This window comes from Mytilus galloprovincialis, chromosome 1 (genome assembly GCF_965363235.1).
Source record: "Mytilus galloprovincialis chromosome 1, xbMytGall1.hap1.1, whole genome shotgun sequence".
NCBI lineage: Eukaryota > Metazoa > Mollusca > Bivalvia > Mytilida > Mytilidae > Mytilus > Mytilus galloprovincialis.
Window position 1 is genome coordinate 47,430,234 of NC_134838.1, and position 24,334 is coordinate 47,454,567.

At 31.8% G+C, this 24,334-nt stretch overlaps 1 protein-coding gene across 2 annotated transcripts in view; it reads left to right on the forward strand.

Moving 5' to 3' along the window:
- LOC143076212 (angiopoietin-4-like) overlaps positions 1-24,334 on the forward strand; it is a 61,735-nt gene that overhangs the window by 31,664 nt on the left and 5,737 nt on the right. Inside the window, exons 1-2 of one of the 2 annotated variants that reach the window (XR_012978568.1) lie at positions 17,157-17,255; positions 18,371-22,290. Coding sequence is in view for 1 of the 2 variants with exons in the window: in XM_076251925.1 (XP_076108040.1) it covers positions 18,371-18,390 (20 nt within the window). In the remaining variant the exon portion in view is untranslated. Of the gene's footprint in view, positions 1-17,156; positions 17,256-18,370; positions 22,291-24,334 lie in introns of those variants that run through there. The other variant, XM_076251925.1, reaches the window with a different exon arrangement.

Below are 24,334 nucleotides of genomic sequence, written 5' to 3' on the forward strand. Positions count from 1 at the left end.
ACTTTTTGGTGATGATTCAAAATTTTGTTTTAGAGTTATTGAGGGTTTTTTTTTGTTGTTTTTTTTTAAGTGTTTATTTGTCATTTGTCGCGCCGTATCATCAATAACGATTTATGATTTTTGCTTAAAACTTGACACACTTCTTAGATATATATCTAAAGATCTGTATAATTTTTTATGATGATTCAAAATTTTATTTTAGAGTTATTGAGGTTTTTTTAAAAGGGGGGCACATGTCGCACCGTATCTCAAAAACAATAAATGATTATTGTTTTAAACTTTACAACTTTACACACTTCTTTGTAATATAAATCTAAAGATCTGTATAGTTTTTGGTGATGATTCAAAATTTTATTTTTGTAAGAAAAGGGTTGTTGTTTTTCACATGTCGCGCCGTATCTCAGAAACTATTTATAATTATTGCATAAAACTTCACACACAAGACGAAGTGCGTATCATGTGCTCATGGCGCAGCTGTTTATTTTCAATCGTGACAATCCAGCTAAGACTTGAAATTCAACGGGATATTGTATATATATTTCGCATCGATGTTATTATATTTTTGATTAATTTTCATTTTGTTTCGTTTATTTCTGTTTATTCATTCGTTTCTCTGACGTATCGCACTTTATAGTCACCCAATAGTATCGTACCTGTCTGATGTTGGTACGGGGATTACCGTTCGGTTTGAGTACGGAAATCAGAAATGAACAATTTTTTTTTTAACACCTTCAAATAATAATATATCAAAACATAAATGTTTTCAGCATATTGTAATCTCAACTTAGACTTCCTATATACTAGGATACTAGGTTATAGCAAGGAGTTGTCTATACAAATCCTTGGTTATAGGACGTGCGGCTGGAATATGTCACATTTTTCTGCTACTTGTTATGTGAATAGGTAGGAGAAAATATCAGAAATATATGATAAGTTAAAAAAAATCCCATTACTTGTTAAATAAAAAGCTCGGTATTTTTTTTCACAGCCACAAGTTTGGGTGTTCATTGCTGTGTTTCTGTCCACAAATTTTACATCTTCGTCTCTTTGGTAGTAAATTTTTCAACACACCTCATGAAACCAAACCAAAATGGAAAAAAGTCACACCTTTACATACGCAAATTTTTAAATGTTATATGCATTTGTAGAATCTTAATTATACGAAAAGGGTAGGGTACCGGAACCCCAGCGTCACCCCTATCAATTGAGTATTGAAATGCACCCCTGCCCCTTTGACCCGAAGTAAAAATTTATATAGAAAAGTACAGATTTATCAACTTTCAGTATTGATTTGTTAACTTCGTTTAAAATATCATTATGATTTTAACATCATTTTAAACATATGCCGATCTGGCTCTCAGCTATTAAATAATAATAATATTCAAGAATACGGCTAAATTGTAATGGGTACGGGATACGGGTTACACATTTTTCATCGTACCTGTCAACATGATTTGCAAAGATGTACTTTAAGTAAACCATCTAAAACAAACAGGTTGCTGTCATGATAATTTAAATTTGGCGAAAAGAATATAGACCATCTTTTTGTTTTTGTCTTGTAGGAGGTATTGATCTGTGTGTGTCGCCTATCTTGTCGACACCAAGTCTTTGCAACTCCGCATCGCTGAGGACAAATGCAACATTAGAGTCAATAAATTCATTCATCTTGAAAGCGATTCCTTAAGGCCGCAACAAGATTTCCTTCACGGCCTTCTTTTTTCTCATTACAATCGGTGTTGCGGTTGAATTTCGCGGGGAAGTTTCGCCGCTATTTATAGATTTGTCTTATGGTATGCTGAAATGGTCTTGTGATATGGTGAAATGGTATTATGATATGATAAAATGGCCTTATGATATGCATGGTAAATGGTATTATGATATGATGAAATGGTCTTATGATATGGTGAAATGGTCTTATGATAAAGTGAAATGGTTTTATGGTATGACAAAATGGTCTTATAGTTTAATCAAATAGTCTACTGATATATAGATGACACCTCGTGATATAAGAACTGTAAGCTTGACATTAAAATATGTCTTTATAAGATAGTTATATGACATAATAGTATGACAAAATTCTTCCATGTTGTATCGAGAGGATTTTATAGTATACAAATTTATCGTTATAATATACTGTGGTGACAAAATAGTATGAACAAGTTGCTTCATGTTATATTAAGATATCTTTATAGTATAAAATGTATATTTATGATATAGCTATATCACACAAGTAAGAAACAGAAAAAGAAAAATTTCCAAAATCAGTCGGAAAGCAAGCCCTTAGAAACGACCGTTGTTGCTACTTTCTTAATACAACAATTGGACTGATATTAAAACCCGCCATTCTGAAATTGCGCTAATTTCTCGGAAAAATAATTTGGCGCCAATTTGGAATTTTTTCTTTTGTCTGTTTTTAAATTGCCATTAAGGTCAGAAATAGATTTTCTTTGATTTTTTAAAGCATGGTTGATCAATGTTTTTCTTATTAAAGAAAATAATACTTAAACATGTTAAATTGGCCGTCTTTTAACAATTACGTAACGCCGTTGATCGACGTTTATAAATTATGCGAAATTGTCTTTTAATAGTGTTATTTTTCTTCTTTTTTTCACAGATAAACAAAGATTATATATACTATATAAAAGATAACTAATACGTATCTCAAAGTTAAAAAAAGAAAACAAGTCTAACGTTCTATCACCCCTTATGAATCCCCACTGGAACTAAATTCCAAACGAAAGACATTTTTTGACATTGTAGTTTTTTGGTCTAACACATCGATGTCAACTGGCATCTGAAAACAATGTACACACATTTAGTGTGTTTGTTTGAAAAAAACAATGGCGAGTTCAGCTGTGAATATTTGACTGGATTAACAATTATCTTTAAGTCGGTGAAATGGTTGATTAAAAACAAGGTAAGGAAATCTTATACTGTCTTTGCACAACCTTAACTGCTTTAGATGACTGACACAAAACTCATTCATTGTTTATAATTTTTTTGTGATAAAGGAATCCTGCAAAAGTAAATGAAAAAGTATTGTCCTAAATTTGAACTAAGGCAACCAACAACCATTTGATTTTCTGATGATGGTGGTGGGGGGGGGGGGGGGGGGGGGGGGTGGGTGTATTGATTTTTTTGGAAATAAAAGTTTGTTTCCAATTTTTGGATAAAAAAAAAATTTGTTTTTGACCCTGAGAAAAAAAATGTTTGTTTTACCCTCAGCTGCCATTAACTGAAATGCTAAAATTGAAAGAGAATAATTGTTTTCAACTTGCCGCCAAAAAATTGATTGTTTTTCACCAAAGGCGAAAAAAAACTTTGTCTGGAAAAAAATTCAATGCCCCCACCCAAACACCCCCCCCCCTCCCCCCTCCCCCGAAAATCAAATGGATGCTGCCTTAAAACAATCTCTTTCAGAGTAACATTTTAATCAATTTTATATGCAAAGCATGATCATACTGACATGAAGTGTGACTTAATTTTGACTTGTGATCTAAAACATAATTGTCGACTTAGCCCCATAAACCGCTCTGAAATACTTTTATATTCATATAAAAATGCATAGTTTTTTTTTAATGTTATTATTATTTTTTTCAAATAGAAGAAGAAGAATATTACTGAGTCTTTTTTGTTCTTATTTATTTTCAAGTTCATGATTAGCACCATTTATTTATTGGCTTAGTGAGGTTTTTGATAATTTGATTCCATTCATTAGAACTAACTTGCATGAAATCAATGAGACAACATTTATTGTTATATTTAGTTTGTTCATACAAGGATTGCAAACTAATTTCCTTTTTTTTTTTTAAATAATGAAGATTTTACATTCAGAATACTTTGAATATTTTGACTACCCCTTGTTTTTAATTGAGTAGAAATTTATTTCTGTGTTAAAATAATTTGGTTACAGCAGTAAAAAAAACTTACCAAAACATGAATATTAAATTAACTCTTGGAATGTTAAATTAATATTAAATTAGTATCCCTATTATGGCACATAGGGACACATAGGGCCTATTTCACTGTGACTGAGTTCTGAAAAGTGATGAAATGTGTTTCTCTAATTTTTTTGCACATGTTTACAGTATCAAAATATATTTAATTAGATTATTTTAATAATATCCACATGTAAATAACAGTATATGGTGCTTGATATAACAATAGTTTGTTCATGATAGTGTCAAACAAAGGGACGTAACTCGTGAATTACCGTCGGCCCCGCTTCGTCAGATATCGACACATCGAAGTGGCACATTTGCGTATCTAAGCGTATCACGTGGCACAAATTTGACATATCATAGTCCAAGTTATGTTACATAACATAATTTAAATTCAGCATAGCTTCCCGAGAAGTTAAGAAAGAAAATTACGATTTTAATTTTCTGTGACCAATTGTTTTCGTCAACACCTTGACTTTGAAGACACATTTTGAGAGAAAAAAATGAGTTTAATCCATAATTGAGTTGAGTAATATATTCCTTATATACTCAAGAATATTCACTTAAAAGGAAGTTAGTTTTAATTCATGCACAAAACTACAAATTCCAAAAAACGGGCTTCACTTTTTTTGGTAAAACAATGCCCATATATGGTAATCACATGACGTCCATTGTTGCTTTAAGAAATGGGGTCAAACCGGGGTCAGCTTTCCGACTGAAATAAAAGACCGAAAATTAAAAAGTGTAATATGTTTCTACAATGGCTCTCAAATGTAACGGTCATTACGGCATGACGTCTTATATCGAATGACGTCATTGTTTGACATGTCATGTCACAAACGTCGAGCAGTCGTATTTTCTGGCATATGAAATGCAACCCTGAAAAACATCTGACAGCAAGACGGTTATATATAGCCTTTTCATCTAAATTTGGGTTTTTAATGTAAAATTAGAATAGAAGGTGAAAAAGCCTTTGTGAGACCTTGAAATGGAAAGTATTATCCTTTTTCTTTATCAAAATATTGTTAATCAATTAAAAATCATCAAACAAACAATCTTGCTTTGGATCTGGTTGTTATCAAAGGGAAACAATTCAATCTCAATCTCAATGTGTTTAAATCCCAGGAGAGATAAATCTTGTTACACGAAAGGGTAGCTCATCCACTATAGTCTATTTTTAAAACATCTTTTAGATATTTATTTTGCTTTACCAAATTGTTTTATAATTAATTCCTCACTTTGTACTCGCAAAGTAAACTTTATAAAAAACCCTGAGAATGTATTTGCTATGCAATTTTCGTGGTTTTGTGAAAAGATAGTTTGAATTGTGTGCATTGATGCCATGTAGTTGATAGTCACAAATACGAATGGGAGTTCAAAAACGAGATGTGTGAAAAAAATGGCCATTTATATTAAAGCAAAAAAACCTGACTCGTAATTTTTGCATATAGGAGACAAATCAGGTTGTTTAATATAATTTGTCGAATGGTGCATGGGTTGTTAATGGGTGCGAGTCATTGTGACACTTTAAAGGGGTTGGACATAATTATGGGAACTGTGGAATAAGAGGACTAGAAATGAGAATTTGATGGATGAAAGCTTGAGGCAGGGTGGTCTTAATCGTGAGAAAAGTTTGATAAAACAGGGATAATTCTTGTTGATGAAAAAATAAGAGTGCAGAGGAACAGAATATGGAGTGAAGTAGGAGTTTGGGGAGGGAACTGGGAATCAATTCCCTGTGTCCACCAAATAACTGAAAGCCATTACAGAAATAAAGGAGTGGGGTCTGACATTATGTAAAAGGATCAATTATGCAGGGGATGCAGACCACAGATTGGTCTAATTTGACAACTGATAAATAAAAATACGATGGATGCCGAATGTGATAGCGGTATCTAAATAAAATAAATGAAAACAAAAAATAGTTTTGATCAATAAGTACAATTTTTATTATGAAGATCTAAAGTAGAGAAATGTAGCATTGAATGACTCCAATAATTTAGCACGCATCCGGCAAAGCACAGCTTCCTATGGTCAGACTGAATGTCAGTTCATAAACATCTCAATCATTCAATGTTGTTACCAACCATATACAGTATTAGCGTTGGCAGTCCTTGAAAAGCGCCATTGACTGCTTTTAATCAAACAACAGGTGGAAGTTTGTAACCAACAATATTTTCAAACAACTTATCTAAAATGATTAAGTCTTTCAACAAAGGTTATAAATGATAAGCAACGATGCAAATATTGAATTTTAGAACATATATAATTCTCTTTAACAATGAATTCAAAACAGCAATATCTATATTATTTAACAAATATGTACTAAATAGTGTCATGCAAATCGTTAAATATAGAAACACGCAATTTCTATTTTTAAACAAGGGAAATAACAATTACATGACAATCCTGTCTTCCAAATGAATTTAAAAACATTTTGTTTTTATAAACAATCATAACTAATTAGAAAGAAAGAAATAACACACATACACACTGAAAATAACATGTGTTTATGTTGCAACAACTTTATTGTTGATAAACAACTGCCAACCTGTACCAGAAACAAACAATGGTTTGGAACAAACTATACACCACGAACGACAACTCGTCCTAGAATGTTGCTCACATTTGTTGATAATGTAAACAAACATCGATTTACAAAAAAGCGGTAATATGTAGCAATTAATAACAATCAGAATGCTGTAGTAAAGATCATCAGGAAATTAATCTGGCTTGCCGCCTGGAGATGCCGATAAGTGATATTTTACAAAATCATGTTTTCAGGGGACGTGATGAATTGTCCTTGCCAAAGTTACAAATAATTCAGGTATCTAACATTTCTAACATATATTGATACCACGATAATAAATTGATAATACTGCCTTGTTAAATATACCTTATTGTCAAAGAATGTAGCAATAATTCTGTTGTCAACGGCCAAAGAAAAAATCGGGATGATCAATCAGAATTCCGGAAATTGACCGTCTCCAAAAATATTAAATTCTAAAATTGAGTTATCGTCCTTTTCGCGCCAGACGACTATTGAAAAGGCTATTATATACAATATATGTACATTGTCGGAAAATATAATGGTTCCAAAGGCCCTGCCACTGGTAAGTCGGTATAATTAAACAATTGTGGCACTTTAGAAGCGATGAATATGTTTTCCGACAATATACATATTTTGTTTTTATCCTCAAATTTACTCTTAACGCTTGAAACTTTAGTTATTAAATCTAAATCAGTGTCTCTAATCTTTCAAAGAAATCGACATAGTTCAAACGCGGACCACGAAGAGGATACCAAAATGAACTAGTTCTGAAAAAAAATACTCAAAAAAAAATTGCTCAACATGAAAGCTGGGTAACAGGAGACTTTATTTGTACAAGTACAAGTACAAATAAAGCAAAAATTTAATTGTGTAACCATTATTTGTACAATAGTTGGCTGATTGCAGGATAAAATACAATTATGGCCCGTTGAAAAGTTGAATATCCAAAAATTATCAACACGAGAAGGTTATTTCACTGAGGGCGCAGCCTGAAGGGAAATAATTTTTTATGGTTGATTATTTTGGATATTCATCGCTTCTAAAGTGCCACAATTGTTTAATTATACCGAATTACCAGTGGCAGGGCCTTTGGAACCATTTGAAGCACATACCTTACTCACGGGGGTCTCAACATAGGTTTTGGGTTACAGATGTGCAGCTGGGATTAAACCCCCCCCCCCCCCCCATTTCCCAATCATACATTTCACAGTTATCACATATTACTTTTTTTACATCTTGGCTCGATTTTAAACGATAAATCACAATTTATACAAAAATATAATAGAAAGAAGAAAATTATTGACCCATTGACATATTACCTTGGTGAAATGCAACCCATTGATATATTTGATGTGTCAAAAAAGGGGACCATTTCAGCGGCACATCTGTATATACCTTCATAAAGGAAGATATCTTGTGTAATCCGACTTCTGTCGCTCTAACGTTACCCTTTTAGTTTTATAAGTTTCTCTCTCAGATAAATATAGGATCAACAAAAATGTTTCCTCTTATTTGTTTTAGAAATCATGGCAAGTTTATTTTTTTGTGTGGGAGAAATGTATAAATTGTAAGTCGTATGTCTGTCTCATTTGCCATAATGAATGGCCCGGTACAATATTGATTTTTATACCAATTAATATATGATACAATAAGAAAATCAATTATTATTATTATTATTTATTCCTCATGAATGCCGCGTCGATGGGTTGCAAAATTTTATGATAAATGCAGAAAGAATATCCCAGACGTTACATTCCGGACACCATGTACGGACTCGTGACTTCTTTTCATTCCTTCCACTGGGTGTCTGTCTAGAACACACATGACATGGACGCCGTGATTTTCCTACAATAAATGAAGATATCATTTTTTTTTAATTCATTTATATATCAAATTAATGAAAAAATGGTAAAATTTTATCCATTATTTTTTTTTTGTAAATTAACAATTATTGCAATTCTGTACATAAATTATGTCGTTTTTATACGCCCGTCTAAGACGGGAAGTATTATAGTATATCGTTGTCCATCCGTCTGTCCGTCCGTTGTCCACACTTCGGACAATTACTAAAAAACGCTTCAACCAACTTTTATGAAACTTTGTTGAATTGTTTATATCTATTGACGTAAGCTCCCTTTTGATTTTTATAAATTTCAGATTTTTCGTTTCCATGTTATGAGGTGTTATCCTTAAAAAAAGAGGGTTTTTACAGTTTTCGGACAATAACTCAAAAATGCTTCCATCAACTTTAATGAAACTTTGGTGAATTGTTTTTATCTATTGACATATGCTTCCTTTCGATTTTTATAAATTTCAGATTTTACGTTTCCGTGTTATGAATTTTTATGCTTAAAAAAGGGGGGATTTTCCAGTTTTCGGACAATCACTCATAAACACTTTCACAAAATTTTATGAAACTTTGGTGAATTGTTTATATCTGTTGACTTAAGCTACCTTTCAATTTGAATAAATTTCAGATTTTACGTTTTTCAGTTATGATTTTTTATACTTAAAAAAGGGGGATTTTTTTCAGTTTTTGGACAATAACAATAACTCAAAAACACTTTCACCAATTTTTATGAAACTTTGGTGAATTGTTTATATCTATTGATGAAAGATCCGTTTTGATTTGTATCAATTTCAGATTTTACATTTTTTGGTGTTATGCAGTCTTGTTCTTAAAAAAAATGAGGTTTTTTTCTAGTTTTTCGGATAATAAATCAAAAATGCTGAAATGAAACTATGCTGACTTGTTAATATCTATTGAACTAAGTACCCTTTTGTTTTTTATATAATTTCTGATTTGATGTTGTAAAGTTGTAGAATTTTTCTTTTTGAAAAAAATGTCGGAAACGGCCAAAGAAATGTATTCGTTGAAAAATCATTTAAAGCATAAAGACAAGCTAAAAGGGCAGAGGGCGTATCATGCGCTTATAGCGCAGCTCTTTATTATTTCATTTTAGAATAATATTTTTTTTAGTATTCACTTCATCTGCTCATTTATTTTGCTTTTGTAAATAAGGGACAGTCCAGATTAAAACTATGAATACTTATTTTTTTTATCTATTTTAGTTTTTACAAAAAAACATGTATGATCATCATTACCTGGCAAATTTACAATGAAGTATCTTTCAACCAGTCGGCGGCTTCCATTGTATGGCCCTCGTGGAATATTCTTGTGACTGGCAAATCTCCGATCAACTGGTGATAAATTTGGGAATAGAATTCCATCCTTGTCATCTTAGGGAGTAGTCGTCGGTTCCTCTGGTACAATACATATATGCGTTTCCTATGAAATAAAATTACAAGATGACCAATTACTTCCCGGAGAAACGAAAACTGTCACGGTTTTTTTTTAGAAACAATAAAAAACGTTTTTTCTAACTTTTGTATACATAGATAACAACAAGTTCAAAACGTCATAAGAAAATTGAATCAAACTAAATTCATAACCTAAACTCATCAAACCTCAATTAACTTTATACATGTTATAGCTGTTAAATTTATTTATGTAAAGAAGCTGATTACTGAAAAGCCAAAGAAAAAAATAAACGATGTCTGCTGTGCATATACACGGCAAGAGGACTTAAATGCACACGTAAATACTACTATCAATTTCGTGTTTATCAAAAACTTTTTCCAAAGTTTCACAGATCTAAAGTCCGAATAAACTTGAATATGTTGATTAACAAGGTCCACACCACTCATTTTTCTGTTGTATATATCTACTACTTTTGGAACATGTCTCTCCACACCTTTGCTGTTTTCAGTTATTTTTAAACTGTTGAAAAGGGAATGGTGTTATTGATCTTGAAATCAATATTTGTGGTAACATTTTTATTCAAAAAAATTTATATAATTAACTGATCTGAATGAATAACTGATTAATGTTTTGAAACATATTTGTTATGATATATATATATATACGAAATTATCTTTCTCTTTGTCATTGTAGAATTTTTAATTTCACCTACATTCATGACTTAATTGATTATCTTTAGGTAGCTGAAAATATTTCGATGACCAAAGAAAGTTTTGTTTTGTTTAATATGTTGACGGAAGGCCTGTTAATTTGTTGACGGAAGGCTTGTAATTTGTTGACGCAAGGCCCAGTTGATCAATGAACATGCGTGTTAAATGGCTATACATGCATTCAGAAGAAAATATTTTCCCTAGGTCCTTCAAATGTTTTGATAAGAATGTGACTTCTTTCCTGTCTCCGTACTTCATGGCCATTATGGGTCCTTGCTCATGTTGCTGTCTTGCTATTCTTTCCCCTTTTACAACTCTAGTTGTCTTAAAAGATCGAGGCATCCCTTTTCTGTGTGTCCGGACAGTACCCGTGTTGTAAATATTGTGAGTATACAGATCCCGGCATAAAGTAGCCTAGGACTTGTAAATGCGTTGTCCAGTACAAGATGATGATTTTTATCGCGATGTTTGGAGGATAAGTCAGTGACTACAGTATATCCTAGACCATTTACAGCTCTACGAACTCTATTTGTTTACCTATAATGTGTTTAAGAATTAGCGATACATCATAATATTCATACAAAAATGGCAACTTCTGAAAAAAAATATTTAATGCATAATCAGTGGATTAAAATATGAATGACCGCAATGACAAGTGACACCAGCTGACCTATTAACTTATTTTTGATAAACTATAGTTAATTCTTAACAATATGATTTATAACTATTCGCTCAGAAACATTATGAACTAAGTTAACATATAACTTATTTATGTGAGTAATTATAATTAAAAGTCTAATTTACCAGACATTTATATACATGTATCCCCCCATCGATGCGATTTTTTCCCAGGCATGTAGTTGTTTCTTCCCTGAAATCCAACCATGTACTCGTCAACTGTAAGATCTCTTGCAAGATTGTATTTTGTATGAAAAGTGTTATTTAAGATATCAAAGATTGGTCTAATTTTGTGTCCTGGGTCATAACCTGGAGAACCCCTTGGAATAGCAGTTCTGTTACAATTGCTGTGTAGAAAACGTAAAATATATTGGAATCTGTTTCTGCTGAAAATCTGTGCGAATGATGGTGAGTGATAGAGGTAATTGTCTCCCGACTTATTCCAGTAGGATTCGATGGTTGTTTTTTTCATCATCCCCATTGTCATCATAAGTCCAACAAATGCTCTCATTTCCGCACGCGGTCAGTTGGTAACCAGTGATGCATCCTAGAATAAGCAGATAAATGCTGTTGGTTTGTTTGCAAAGTTTGTGTGGCATATCTATTTGTTTCAGATACCAAAATATCTAGTAAGTTTGTATCGTTTTCATTATCCACTGTGAAGTATTCAAAATAATCAAATGATCGGGCGGTGACAGCTGGGCGATTTTGAGGTGCAGGTTCCTGTACAAAAGCGTTTAGAATTACAGGCATAACATAAGTCTCATCCGTCGGTATACATATCCATGGACCATGAGAAATGTCATCTGCCTCATCCCCATCCTCGTCGGTCTCCATTCCCCTTTCATTTTCACTGATATCAGATTCATCTTCTTTATTGTAATTAATGTCATCATTTTGCTGAGACATCATTCTAGCTAAAGAAGTTAGACGTATGTGAGGTCACAAGGGCCGGCTATTATGTCATCCGATATATGACGTCAAGACTAGATGACGTAACATTGGAGACCCAAATCAAAAAATCAATACACTGTATCATCTTTTGTGTTTTATAAGAAAGAAATACAGTAATGAACAGGTGCTTGTATGAATTAAAAGTACGGATATAAAATTGTGTGTCCCTCCAGCAGCAAGAGTGATATTTGGAACCCATTGAAGAAAGATGTTATTCTGTTTAATCTTGGGACAGCAATGACGAGAAGCTTGCATAAATTATAACATGGACATATGTGTTCCTCTGGCAGCAAGAGGGTTAACGTTCGGAATTAAATTTGTGTCTTTGAATTTTAAAAGGAACAACAAAAGTAGAATCTTTTTGTTAAATATTGAAGGCCCCAAAAAGGACCGTTTATTAGTGATATCATCAAGGCTAGATGCATGTTCAAAGCATTGTGGCCTCGTAACTCGATTGGCTACCTGCAACGTGAACGTTGCAAAATTTGTTTACTTATGTCTGTGACGTCATTTTCATGGGAGATAACTCTTGTACAAATCAAGAAACGAAAGGTTATTCGGCGGAAAATAACCACCGCTGGTGTAAAGTTTTAGGTTTATTTGTCCTTTCTTGCAATTAAACGAAAATTTACTCAATTATTGCATGTCACGTGATAATGTGTAACCCAACAGAATTGATTATATAAATATATATAAGGTATAATAATATTACTTATCCTATATCGCATGCCCAAATATTGCATTTTTTGCATACTTTGTATGCTTTAGTTCTCCATGTTGTTGTTGTTGTTGTTGTTTTTGCTTTTTAAGAATTTAGAAAAGTCCATGACCAATTTGCTATTTCTTAAACTGATATTAATTTTAACATCGAATTTAATAGGAGTCGGACTACAAGTGTCACATGCGGAGCAGGATATGCTAGATTAAACCGAGGACATAACATATTATCCTCTAGGGGTTTCGTGTTGCTCAATAATTTACTGGACCTACTCCTTTAATTTTATAGTATAGCGTTATTCATTGGCTGTTTCTGTATTGGCCATGTTATAGATTCGAGGTTAGCTGTATTGGACCCGAGACTAGAAGAGTCGAGAGCCAATACAGCTGATCGAGATTCTATAACAGGGCCAATACAGAAACAGCCAGTTCATAACGCTTGTATTAAATTATTTTAATTCTTTTAAGTAGAAAAATTTAAGAAACTTACCGTGAAGAAGATACAGAATTTTATATCTGATTTTGTCCATGTGCATGGATTTTTTGTCAAAATCGTCATGTGTCATTTCTGATTTCTCGTCTAAGTACTTATTATCATGCTTTTACCATTCATTTTATCTAACAAATATCAAGTAGCTGGAAAGAATTAAATCAGACAGTTTATGTATTCTTACTCTTGGATCTTCTGTGTTCTAATGATTGTTCAACGGAAATGAAACACAGCGTCAATAATCGAAAGTCGTACTCGAAAAGGCTGTGAAATATTGCCTTTTCAAGGTTGTAAGACGTTACAAAACACTGAACATTATTAAACTTTTTATTTTATGATATTAAGTTAAAATATATAATATAAATATTTGTTTATGCATTACGATACGTCCAAGGTAGGAAAGGCGTAAGAAAATTGAAACCGGAAGTGAGCGTCCAGTCATAGGCCAGTACGGCTTTTTTCCGTTTTGGCCCTGTCCGAAATGCAATATTAATTCTTGATTTATATCGACAGGGCAACGTCATCAATATTGCACATGCTGATTAATCCGTATAAGGGCTTATTTGCTCATATCGTTTAATAACACGTTGTACCAACCATTGGTTATAATATTGATTAGGCTTAACACGCGGCACTATGGCATATAAAAGTATAAAAACAAAGCATTTAGCTGAAAAAGTGATAGAATGATCGTAACTGAGTCGAATCCAAGGTTAACAATGCTTCTTCGAGGGGTAACAACCAGCGTTTTCACCCTCTCAGCCATGTTTTATTAAATTTATTTACTGAGTGTGTTGTCATTGGTGTCTTTTCAATATCAATTTAAAGTAACAAACTATAACCTCATGTACATAACAGCTTATCAATCAATAGAAATGTAACACACATAGTCTATGAAAAAGACCTGAGGCAAAAATTAAGAAGTTTAGAACTGCCTTTTGAATTACTGATATTGTCTTTGAAATCATCGAGAATGACATTAAAAACAAGTTTATCCGGGATAGAGTAGATTGTCTCCCTCATATTAACCTGGCACATCAAAGTAAAGTATAATAACAAAACAATGACTCAAAGTCAGAATATTATGTCCGGGTACAGTGGCAAGTCTCCTTGCAAACAGTTTATATACCTTTTCTAATCGAACGTGAAAAATACAGCTCGGAAAATGCCTGTACCAAGTCAGGAATATGGCAGTTGTTTCCGTTTGTTCGGTTGTAAGCGTTTGATTTTATCAGTTTTTATGGACTTCCTCTTTATACGTTTGCCTTAGAGTTCTGTATTTGTGTTATTTATTTTTCGGCCTATCGATTTAGTACAATTTACAGGGGACAACCTTATTTCTTATCGTATCATGTAATGTTTAAACCAGGCCTATATCGCATATGCGTGTCTGTTGATGTTAGAAAAACCAAAAACCATGAACATGTACATCTAATGTTATGTTAAACTTTGTATCCGGAACCAAAAAGAAGTAGAAAATTTCACCTTACGCTATAAACTACAATTTCAAAATATGTTTCACAAATTGTTTGAGATTTTCTTTTTCCACGTTTTACAATAATTGACAGGAACCTTTCATTATATGAACACTGTGTTAAGTTAATATTGAGATTGAATGAGATACTCTGGACTTATATCAGTCAAATATATACACAGTTTGTTCGGATAAGAACGTGAATTGATCAATTTCTTTTTGTAAAACACACAAATCTTTCACCAATACCTTCGATACCTTCGAGTGGTTGATTCTATTCTCATGAAAAACTCGCTGAAAAAAATATATCTGCCTATGAAATTTAAAAAATCACTTAGGTAAAGATATCTTTAGCCTTTGTCTTAACAAAATATGTTTTGTAAATAAGTTTTTTCAAAGTTCTATGTAATGTTCCAAATACACTGACAATATGAAAGAAACTTAGTTATTTTTTATGTAAATCTATGTAGTATATCCTGATTTTCTCATTCACTCAGACTATCCATTGTTTGATTACTGGCTTCGTATAAATGATATATTCTGTTTGTTAATATTCCAGTTAAATAAACAAGTTATACGGGTGTTCGAACAGTGGTATACTACTGTTACCTTTATTTACTCCCTATTGATTTGATATTTGATTTTTTCGACTGTTTTAATGTCTTTTTGGAGTTTGTTTATTTTATATTTTGGATATTTTTAATACGGTATATCGAATCTTGATAGTCAGTAAATCAACTCATTTGAATCCGTATGCATGAAACATTTTAATCTGACTTTTAGTGGAAAGATTGTCTTTGTGTTCATAATGTGGTATATTCACTAAAAAATAATAATAATGTCAGCATTAGATAATGAAACAAACAAGCCATCGGGAACAACCATTTCGTTGACGGATCAACAAATAATTATTCTTATATAGCTTAACAATGATTTATTTATAATATATATTTGGCCTATAGCATCAAAATCGAACATACCTAGAAAAGTCTTATTTAACGTGCTAACCATCTATTTCTATTTCTGTTCATGTCGAGTTAAATCGTCGACAGTCTTCGGATTCATATCGATGAATAGTTTGATGGCGGATGTCAAAAATAGGTACGAAATGCTGATCAATTATAGGGAGCCCATGTATTGTTAAATGATTCATCTGGGTTTGTTTTGGTAATTTGGATAAACGTTAAAGTACATAATAAAAAATATATATGATAAGGTCAAATCGGAGATCATGAATTTGACAGATCATAATGCCCCTTTAAAGATGTATCAAGATTTTATTAATCTTAGTTTTCATTCAAAAGTTGTGTTGCTAAATCTTTCATGAAAAGTATTTTATAATATATATTTCGTTAATCAAAGGACAAAATATATTAATTTAACTTGTGTCAGTTTAAGATTTCAATCATCTAACACTATTGTGTTGTACATATAATAGTTAATTTGTTTTACCATCAATATTAGGTTGTGTTTGTCATAAGAGAGATACGTATTTCATTTTTAATTCGTTCAATGACACATATGGTACTATTGATAAAACCATGCGATCTTAACGTGAATTGCTTATACCAGGAGACTATAACTAAGTGGTTGTTATTGGTTTGTGTCTGCCCTATTTATTTTCGTTTATTATTGGGTTTTTTAAAGCTTATATGATGATGCCGTTGATGTTTTGCATTTGGTATGCGTTTTTTCTAATTGTCGAATGGTGACCTATATATATAGTTTTTTCCCATAATAAACCTTTTACACTCAAAGAATGCAATTCATTTGAAAAGTCAAAAATTAGATTGTAACTTGTTCAATGCATCACAACTTTTCAATGTGAAGAATTAAAAAAATACTCTTAATAATTACAAATATATCTTCTAATAATGGATCCTGTATGAACGTTATCTAACAATATACATATGCAACATTTCTTTCATACATTGTATATTTTTTATTTTGATATGAGCGTCACGGATGAGTCTTATGTAGACGAAACGTGAGTCTGGCGTACTAAATTATAATCCTGGTACCTTTGATAACTATTTTATTCAAAGGACATTTGATCTTCTTTTAATTTATATTTATCATTTTTATATCTAAGTCCCATAGTATATCACTCTTAAGAACGGTTCGATGCGATAGACAAATAAGTTAGTATCTTTGTCAGTTTTTTATTAATTCATCTTATGGATCTTTAAAAGATCAGTATCAAACCGAAGAAGAAAAGTTGCTTCTCCCTTATATTTTGGGACTTTGATATCTTGAATTTCTATAAAAAAAAGTCATTCCTTGACATTCGACTTTTTTCTTCAAAATACAACGCATATCAACAATATTGATTGTTCATATTATTCATGATTATTGCTTTGTTCTCAACCCGGAAGTTTATTTACATCTCATCTATTACGTTCTTTAAATTTTCACCGTCCTATAAGTATACACATTACATGAAGTAATCCTGTTTTTAAAGGAATCATTATAAAAGAAGTAAGTTTGTTATTATATACTGAGGCATTTTAGCTTTCTTTAACATTTATAAATAATTATTATTACGTATACTGTAATTCATATTTTTGATTAAAACTTACACAAGTTGAACGCAGTATTTTTGAATAGTAGCTGCTTGACTATATTACATCTGATCATTTTACGTATCTGTGTTATACACCTTCTTCATGATTGCCGATATTTAAATATTCAAGTATGTTAAAATGAACGTATATTTTTCGTCACACTTTTCTCTAGTACTACTAAAAAAATGATTTCAGCAGCTTTGGAGTGATGCCTAGTAACACGTGTCGATCAAACACGTTTCCTGTTTTGCGCTATTTTGTATTTTAAGTGATGTTATGCTTAGCACAACAACATGTACATTCTTGTTTGTTGTTTGGTATTAATTTCAGTTTTTAAATTGATTGTGGCTATTTTTCTAATTGTCGAATGGTGACCTATATATTTTTTCATTATAATAAGAATTGAAAGTATTAAAAAAAAATACGATTAAAAAATTCTTTATATACTCCGTTATCAAATCGCAGTATTTGTTGTGGAAATAGAAAATTCTGTTTCTGCGCGTCTATCGTCTGACAGTATAACCATTTTTTTTTAAAGAATTATGTATAGCTTTGCGGTATGTATAAACACACATCCACGTCTAGATGCAATTGTGACGTTAAATCTGATGCATCGTTGGACTAACGTGACAAACACGCTGTTTTCACATGAAAGAACATTTTGCCTCATCTGTGCGTAGATGACCTGTTGGGAAAACGACTTTTTTGTCCCTATCCAACTTACCATCCTTTTCCAATGGCAGTCCAATTTCGCCTTTCATTTAGTTCGACCTATCTTGTAGAAAATACGTATTGAATAAGCAACATACATAGGACACTGAACATTCAATAACTGTAACAAATCACGTTATATGCAGTTATACTTGCATCAACCAAACCATATGTAAACCGGAAACCGATCTTAATTTAACTTATTTCAACCTATTTGTACTGAAAATATTTATAAACAGAAGAAAAATCTTAAATCCCTAAGGCAATAAACTAATGCAACTTTCACTGTACCTTCATGTTTTCTTTTGAAATATTTAGGATGTCATTGGAAGTTTTAAGTACAGAGGAACACACTGATGAAGGTCATGGGATAGATTACCACGCAAAACACAAAGTGAGGACAGAATATAAACACCCAAAGGGTATCAAGTTTATGCATATTCATGAGGACTGGAAAGACTATGAGGACCAATATCATCATGAGATTGTATCTATTGGCGATATTGAAATCAAATATTCTTATGATTGGGGAAACTATTTTATAATGGAGAGTATTGTGATATCAAAACAAGGCGAGGAAATAAGCTGTGCAAATAGAGAATTTGGAGCAGTCGATCCTTTGAAGAAGGAAGCTCGACAATGTAGTAAGGCAAATGAGATTTTAACACAACTAAGTGAAGATCTTGATTTATCCCTTAAAGATTTTATGCAAATACTTACGTCAAACTGCAAAGTCAATTCGGATGTTCTGAGTTTATTTCTGCGAAGATTTTAATATATTGAAAAGTATTTGCGTTGTGGAAATAAATATGCATATACAGTTATTCTGAAATATATTTGTCATTTTTAAAATCATAATATAGGGTTATTGCATGAATATTGGGGAATATTGTCCCGAGTAGAACTTTATATTGCACGAGCTTGCGAGTGCAATATATGTTCTACGAGGGACAATATTCCCCAATATTCATGCAATAACCCTTTTATTGTATAGCAATATAATATTTGAAAGGAAAAACTTGTTTAAACTAAGATTTTGTCGTTGATGACGTCATGAATTTTGAAGATTTATTGCACTAGTGCAATATTAGAATTTATTGCACGCTAACTTTTGGTTACTTTCTGTGGGGAATATTATATTGCTATACAATAATATATATTCTTTGCCAGTATTGTGATTTGAGTACTGTTGATTTATTTCACATGGGTATTGATTTTCGTAGATTGCTGAAAACTTGGATTTTCGTGTGAAATGGAGTTAGTGTTTTTCCCAATATCTGCAGTATACAAAGTGTATAGAAAATAAGTCATTCGTTGAACATTTGAACCCTGGTTCACATATACCGATGATATCCACGAATTTTGGATTCCACTGAAAAATTATCAATCCACAGTATTTGCTTTCGCTTGAGTAAACTAAATTTTTTGTAAGGACTGCTACATTTTATAGTTTTAGAGGGGGATTTTATAAGCACATTGTACGTACAAGTGGTATGTTTCAACGACTAACTTTTCACAGTAACCTACATTGTACAATATTGCCATGTAAGTGTAATGCATTAATCCATCACATGCGTTTTGCATATTAGCTCAATCATATTCTATGCTTCGTTTTTTTTTACAATTGTTGACGGATTATACCTTACCAGACGTGAAAAATGGCTTCATCGTTATGGCGTCGTAGAAGGCGTCCCGTATATTAAAAATTAGAATTAAAAAAAAGCCTTGCCAGACGTCATAATCATTTGGAATAAAACTACATGAGCTTATACTTGAGTGTTTATCTTCATATAAATATCAATTATTAATAATTATTTTCTCATTTTCTTGAGGTATAATCTGATGAGTAGCCAATTTACTTGGTTATTGGTGTCACGTGATAAACTAATATAAATGATACATGATGGTGTGAATATTCTAGGAAAATAAATGAATTTGTAAAATTGTACAAAGTATTAGGTCGTTAATCTATATGACTTCGACGGTTTTAAAGTCTTTTCGGGGTTTGTATGCTTTTAAAAGTTTATATATATTTTTTTTAAATCTTTTGTATTGATTGCAAATGCTTGTTTTTCAAGAGTCTCCTTTTGGTAATTTTTATATCTCGAGCTTTTCCGTTGAAGGTCATGCCATACAAACGAGTCATTCTCACATAATTTTAAGTATACCCCACGCAACGTAGTAATAATGTTTTTGACCCGTCCGTCCGTCTGTCTGTCTGTCTGTCTGACTGTCCGTCCGTCCGTCCGTCCGTCAATCCGTCAGTCCTGTTTCTTGTCATCGCAACTCCTCTCAAACAACACAACAGAATTTCATGAAACCATTTTAGATGATAAGGACATACTATGTAGATGTGCATATCGACAGGAAATTGCTATTCTTTTTTTTCTAGAAGTTATGCCCCTTTGAATTTATCTGCTTCAATATACTACTGCAACAGTTTCTCATCGCAACTCCTCTCAAACCACAAAACAGAATTTCATGAAACCTTTTTAGATAATACGGACATACTTTGTAGATGTGCATATCGACAAGAATGTAAGATTCATTTTTTTCTAGGAGTTATGTCCCTTTGAATTTATTTGCTTCAATATACTACTACAACCGTTTGTCATCGCAACTCCTCTCAAATCACGCAACAGAATTTCATGAAACCTTTTTAGATAATAAGGACATACTATGCAGATGTGTATATTGACGGCTATGTACGATTCAATTTTTTTAGGAGTTACGCCCCTTTGAAACTATTTGCTTCAATATACAACTGCAACAGGTTGTCATTGCAACTCTTCTCAAACCACACAACATAATTTCATGAAACTTTGTAGATAATAAGGACATACTATGTAGATGTGCATGTCGACAGGAAATTATGATTCAATTTTCTTTTTCTTACAGTTATTTTTTAACTCCAGTGCCAATGTGTGGACGTTGGGTACGTCAGCGCGCTCACAAAGGTTCTTTAATTACATTTACCCTCACTTTAACTTTCATTGATAAAATTTACTGACAAATTGTTTCACGATATTTTATTTAAACTTGTTTTACAATGGCTGTTGTTTATTCATTTACATGACCATTATGCTTGTATTGATATTTAAAACAAAACACTTACAAACACGTGCATAATCACAGATACAACCAAAAACTAACAACTTTGAATGTTTCAAGATTACAACAAATTAAATGTTGTTATTCTATATAAATGCATAACTATATGATACAGGTTTCTTTATAGTTATCAAAAAGTAAAATCGCAAAAATACTGAACAAAGGTTCCAGGATTATAATTTAGTACGCCAGACGCGCATTTCGTCTACATAAGACTCATCAGTGACGCTCATATCGAAATAGTTATAATGCCAAACAAGTACCAAGGTCAAGAGCAATGAGGATCCAAAATTCTAAAACGTTTTACCAAATATGGCTAAGGTAATCTATGCCTGGGATAAGAAACTCCTTAGTTTTTCGAAAAAATCAAAGTTTTGTAAACAGAAAATTTTTTAAAAAATGACCACATTATTGATATTCATGTCTACACCGAAGTGTTGACTACTGGGCTGGTGATATCCTCGGGGACGAAACGTCCACCAGCAGTGGCATCGACCCAGTGGTGTAAATAGTTATCAAAGGTACCAGGATTATAATTTGGTACGCCAGACGCGCGTTTCGTCCACATAAGACTCATCAGTGACGCTCATATCGAAATAGTTATAATGCTAAACAAGTACAAAGGTGAAGAGCAATGAGGATTTCTTAAATATCTAAATATCAAATTATCTACTTAACCTAGCTAGCACCTCAGAATTATAACATAAACATTTTGTTAAATTTATAACAAGAACGACATTGATTATTCTGTATTTTCACAGATAGATCCTTTGAAAAAAGTAATCCAAATAGTAAAAAGTAAATAAATTACGTAATTAGTATTTCTGTCAGTTTTTTTCTAATTTATCATATAGATCCCCAAAAGATCAGTATCGAACAAAATGCAGAAAATAGCTTCTTGCTTATCTTTTAAGATTCTATATTTCGTTCATGACTTGAAGTTTGACTTCTGTTTTCAAAATACAACGCATATCTACAATATTGAATACACATATCGTTAATTTGTGTTTAACCCGGAAGCTTATTTACACATCATGAATATGTATTGCGTTCTTTAAATGTTCTTTAAATAGAAATTTAAACATAACACGAAGTAATCCTGTTTTAGAGAGAGCATTTCAAAAGAGGTAAGTTTGTCTTGATAAACTCTGATATTCTTTTTAAATTCATACATTTTAATTTTCATGTAATTAGTATTTCCTTTAAAACCACATATACCTTATACAACGCAGTATTACCTCATATTATACTCAACAATTTAAGAGCACGCCAGCCTATAATATAGATTAAGTTGATACAAATAGTAATTGAACGGAAGATGTAACATCCATTCTTTGAATATTTGCTAGCAGTTGCTTTCAGGGACAAGTGATAAGGCGTTTGATGCATAAGGCTTTTGATGCATAGGTAGTTGTCTCATTTGCAATCTTAACACCTACATATCATATGTTTTATCTATAACATGAAATTAAATTTAACAAGAAAAACCAAAATGCACATGCTAGATATCTATTTGCATTTATCATGTTTATATTTATGTTTTCTTTGGATTATATGAACGCCTTGAGTCTTCTTATGTCATTTCAATGGACATTTAAATGGCATCGGGTCTAGAATAAAACGAAATGCTGATACATGAAAGAGTGTCCATGCATTGTAATGTGTCTATGCATTGTAATGTGTCCATGCATTGTAATTCGTTTCTTTTTCAACCTTTTTAAAATATGGATATACGTTTTAGTATATAACTAATCAAAAATCAAAAATGATCGGGATTTATTTTACTTTATTTTCAGTCAAAATTTATTTTCTACTTTTCTTTTGAAAAGTAAGTAAGTAATCACATATTTAATTTGAGAGGACACATGTGTTAGTTTAGAAATTACTTTTACAAGAGAGAGACGAAAGATACCAAAAGGACAGTCAAACTCAGAAATCTAAAATAAACTGACAACGCCATGGCTACAATCGTCTAGCACTTGATTATTTAATTAATTCGTTTTCGTCCTCACTTTTTTTGGTTAATATTGATGTTTCTTATTAGAGAGATAGATGTTAGATTATAACTCGTACAATGACTCATTATGTCCTATTGATCTTAAACCTTATGTAAACATGTATATATATATGAAACAGTTCTTCAATGCTTTGTTTTTTTTATTTAAAGGACATATGATCTTTTTTTTTTATATTTATCCTTTGTAATTTAGGGCCAATAGTATTATCATTAAGAGTTTGTCGATGCAATATTAACTTATAGATCTCCGCTATTTTCTTCTTAGTTCATCCTATTGATCACCAGAATAGCAGTATCAAACCTTAATAAAACTTGCTTCTCACTTATAGACTTTTTATATTTTAAGATTCTATAAACAAAAATCATGCCTTGAGATTTGACCTATTTCTTCAAAATGCAGTGCGTATCAACAATATTTATTATTCATATTTGTTGATTTGCTCTCTACCCGGAAGCTAATTTACACATCATATATTGCGTTCTTTAATTTTTTACCGTTTTTTATATATACACATTAGATGAAGTTATACTGTTTCAGAGAAAGCATTTTAAAAAGGGGAAGTATATTAGGATTTACCTAGACATTTGAGCTTTTTTTCAAATTTCCGAATAACATTATTTACTGTAATTTGTATTACATTAAGACACACATACGCATATAACTAAGCATTATAATTGAATTTCATACTCAACAATTTAAAAACGTCAGTCAATAATATTGATGAAATTGATACAAATAGTAAATGCATGGAAGATGTAATATTTAATGGGACTTCTCTAAAACTATTTTATATACTACCTGTTGTTTACATCAGAGACAGGGATTAGGTGTTTGGTGCATACTAGATGTATCGTAACCAATCTTACCACATCTCTTTATTTCAAAAATGGTGTGAAACGAAGTTTAAGAAACAGAAACAGTATTTTTATACATCCTCGGCTTTTGAAGATTTGGCTTTGAGCGTTCCGGATGAAATTAAATCAAGAAAAGTGGTGCAGACGGATGAAATTATTAAACGTGTTGTTTTCAAATTTTGTAACCTTGAATTTAAACGGCTTCAATTATTCAATTTTTTTCTTTTAGAAAACTTTAGAAAGAATTTAAAAACCAACGAACAGGTTAATGTTGCTTAAACCACGAAAATTGTTACGCC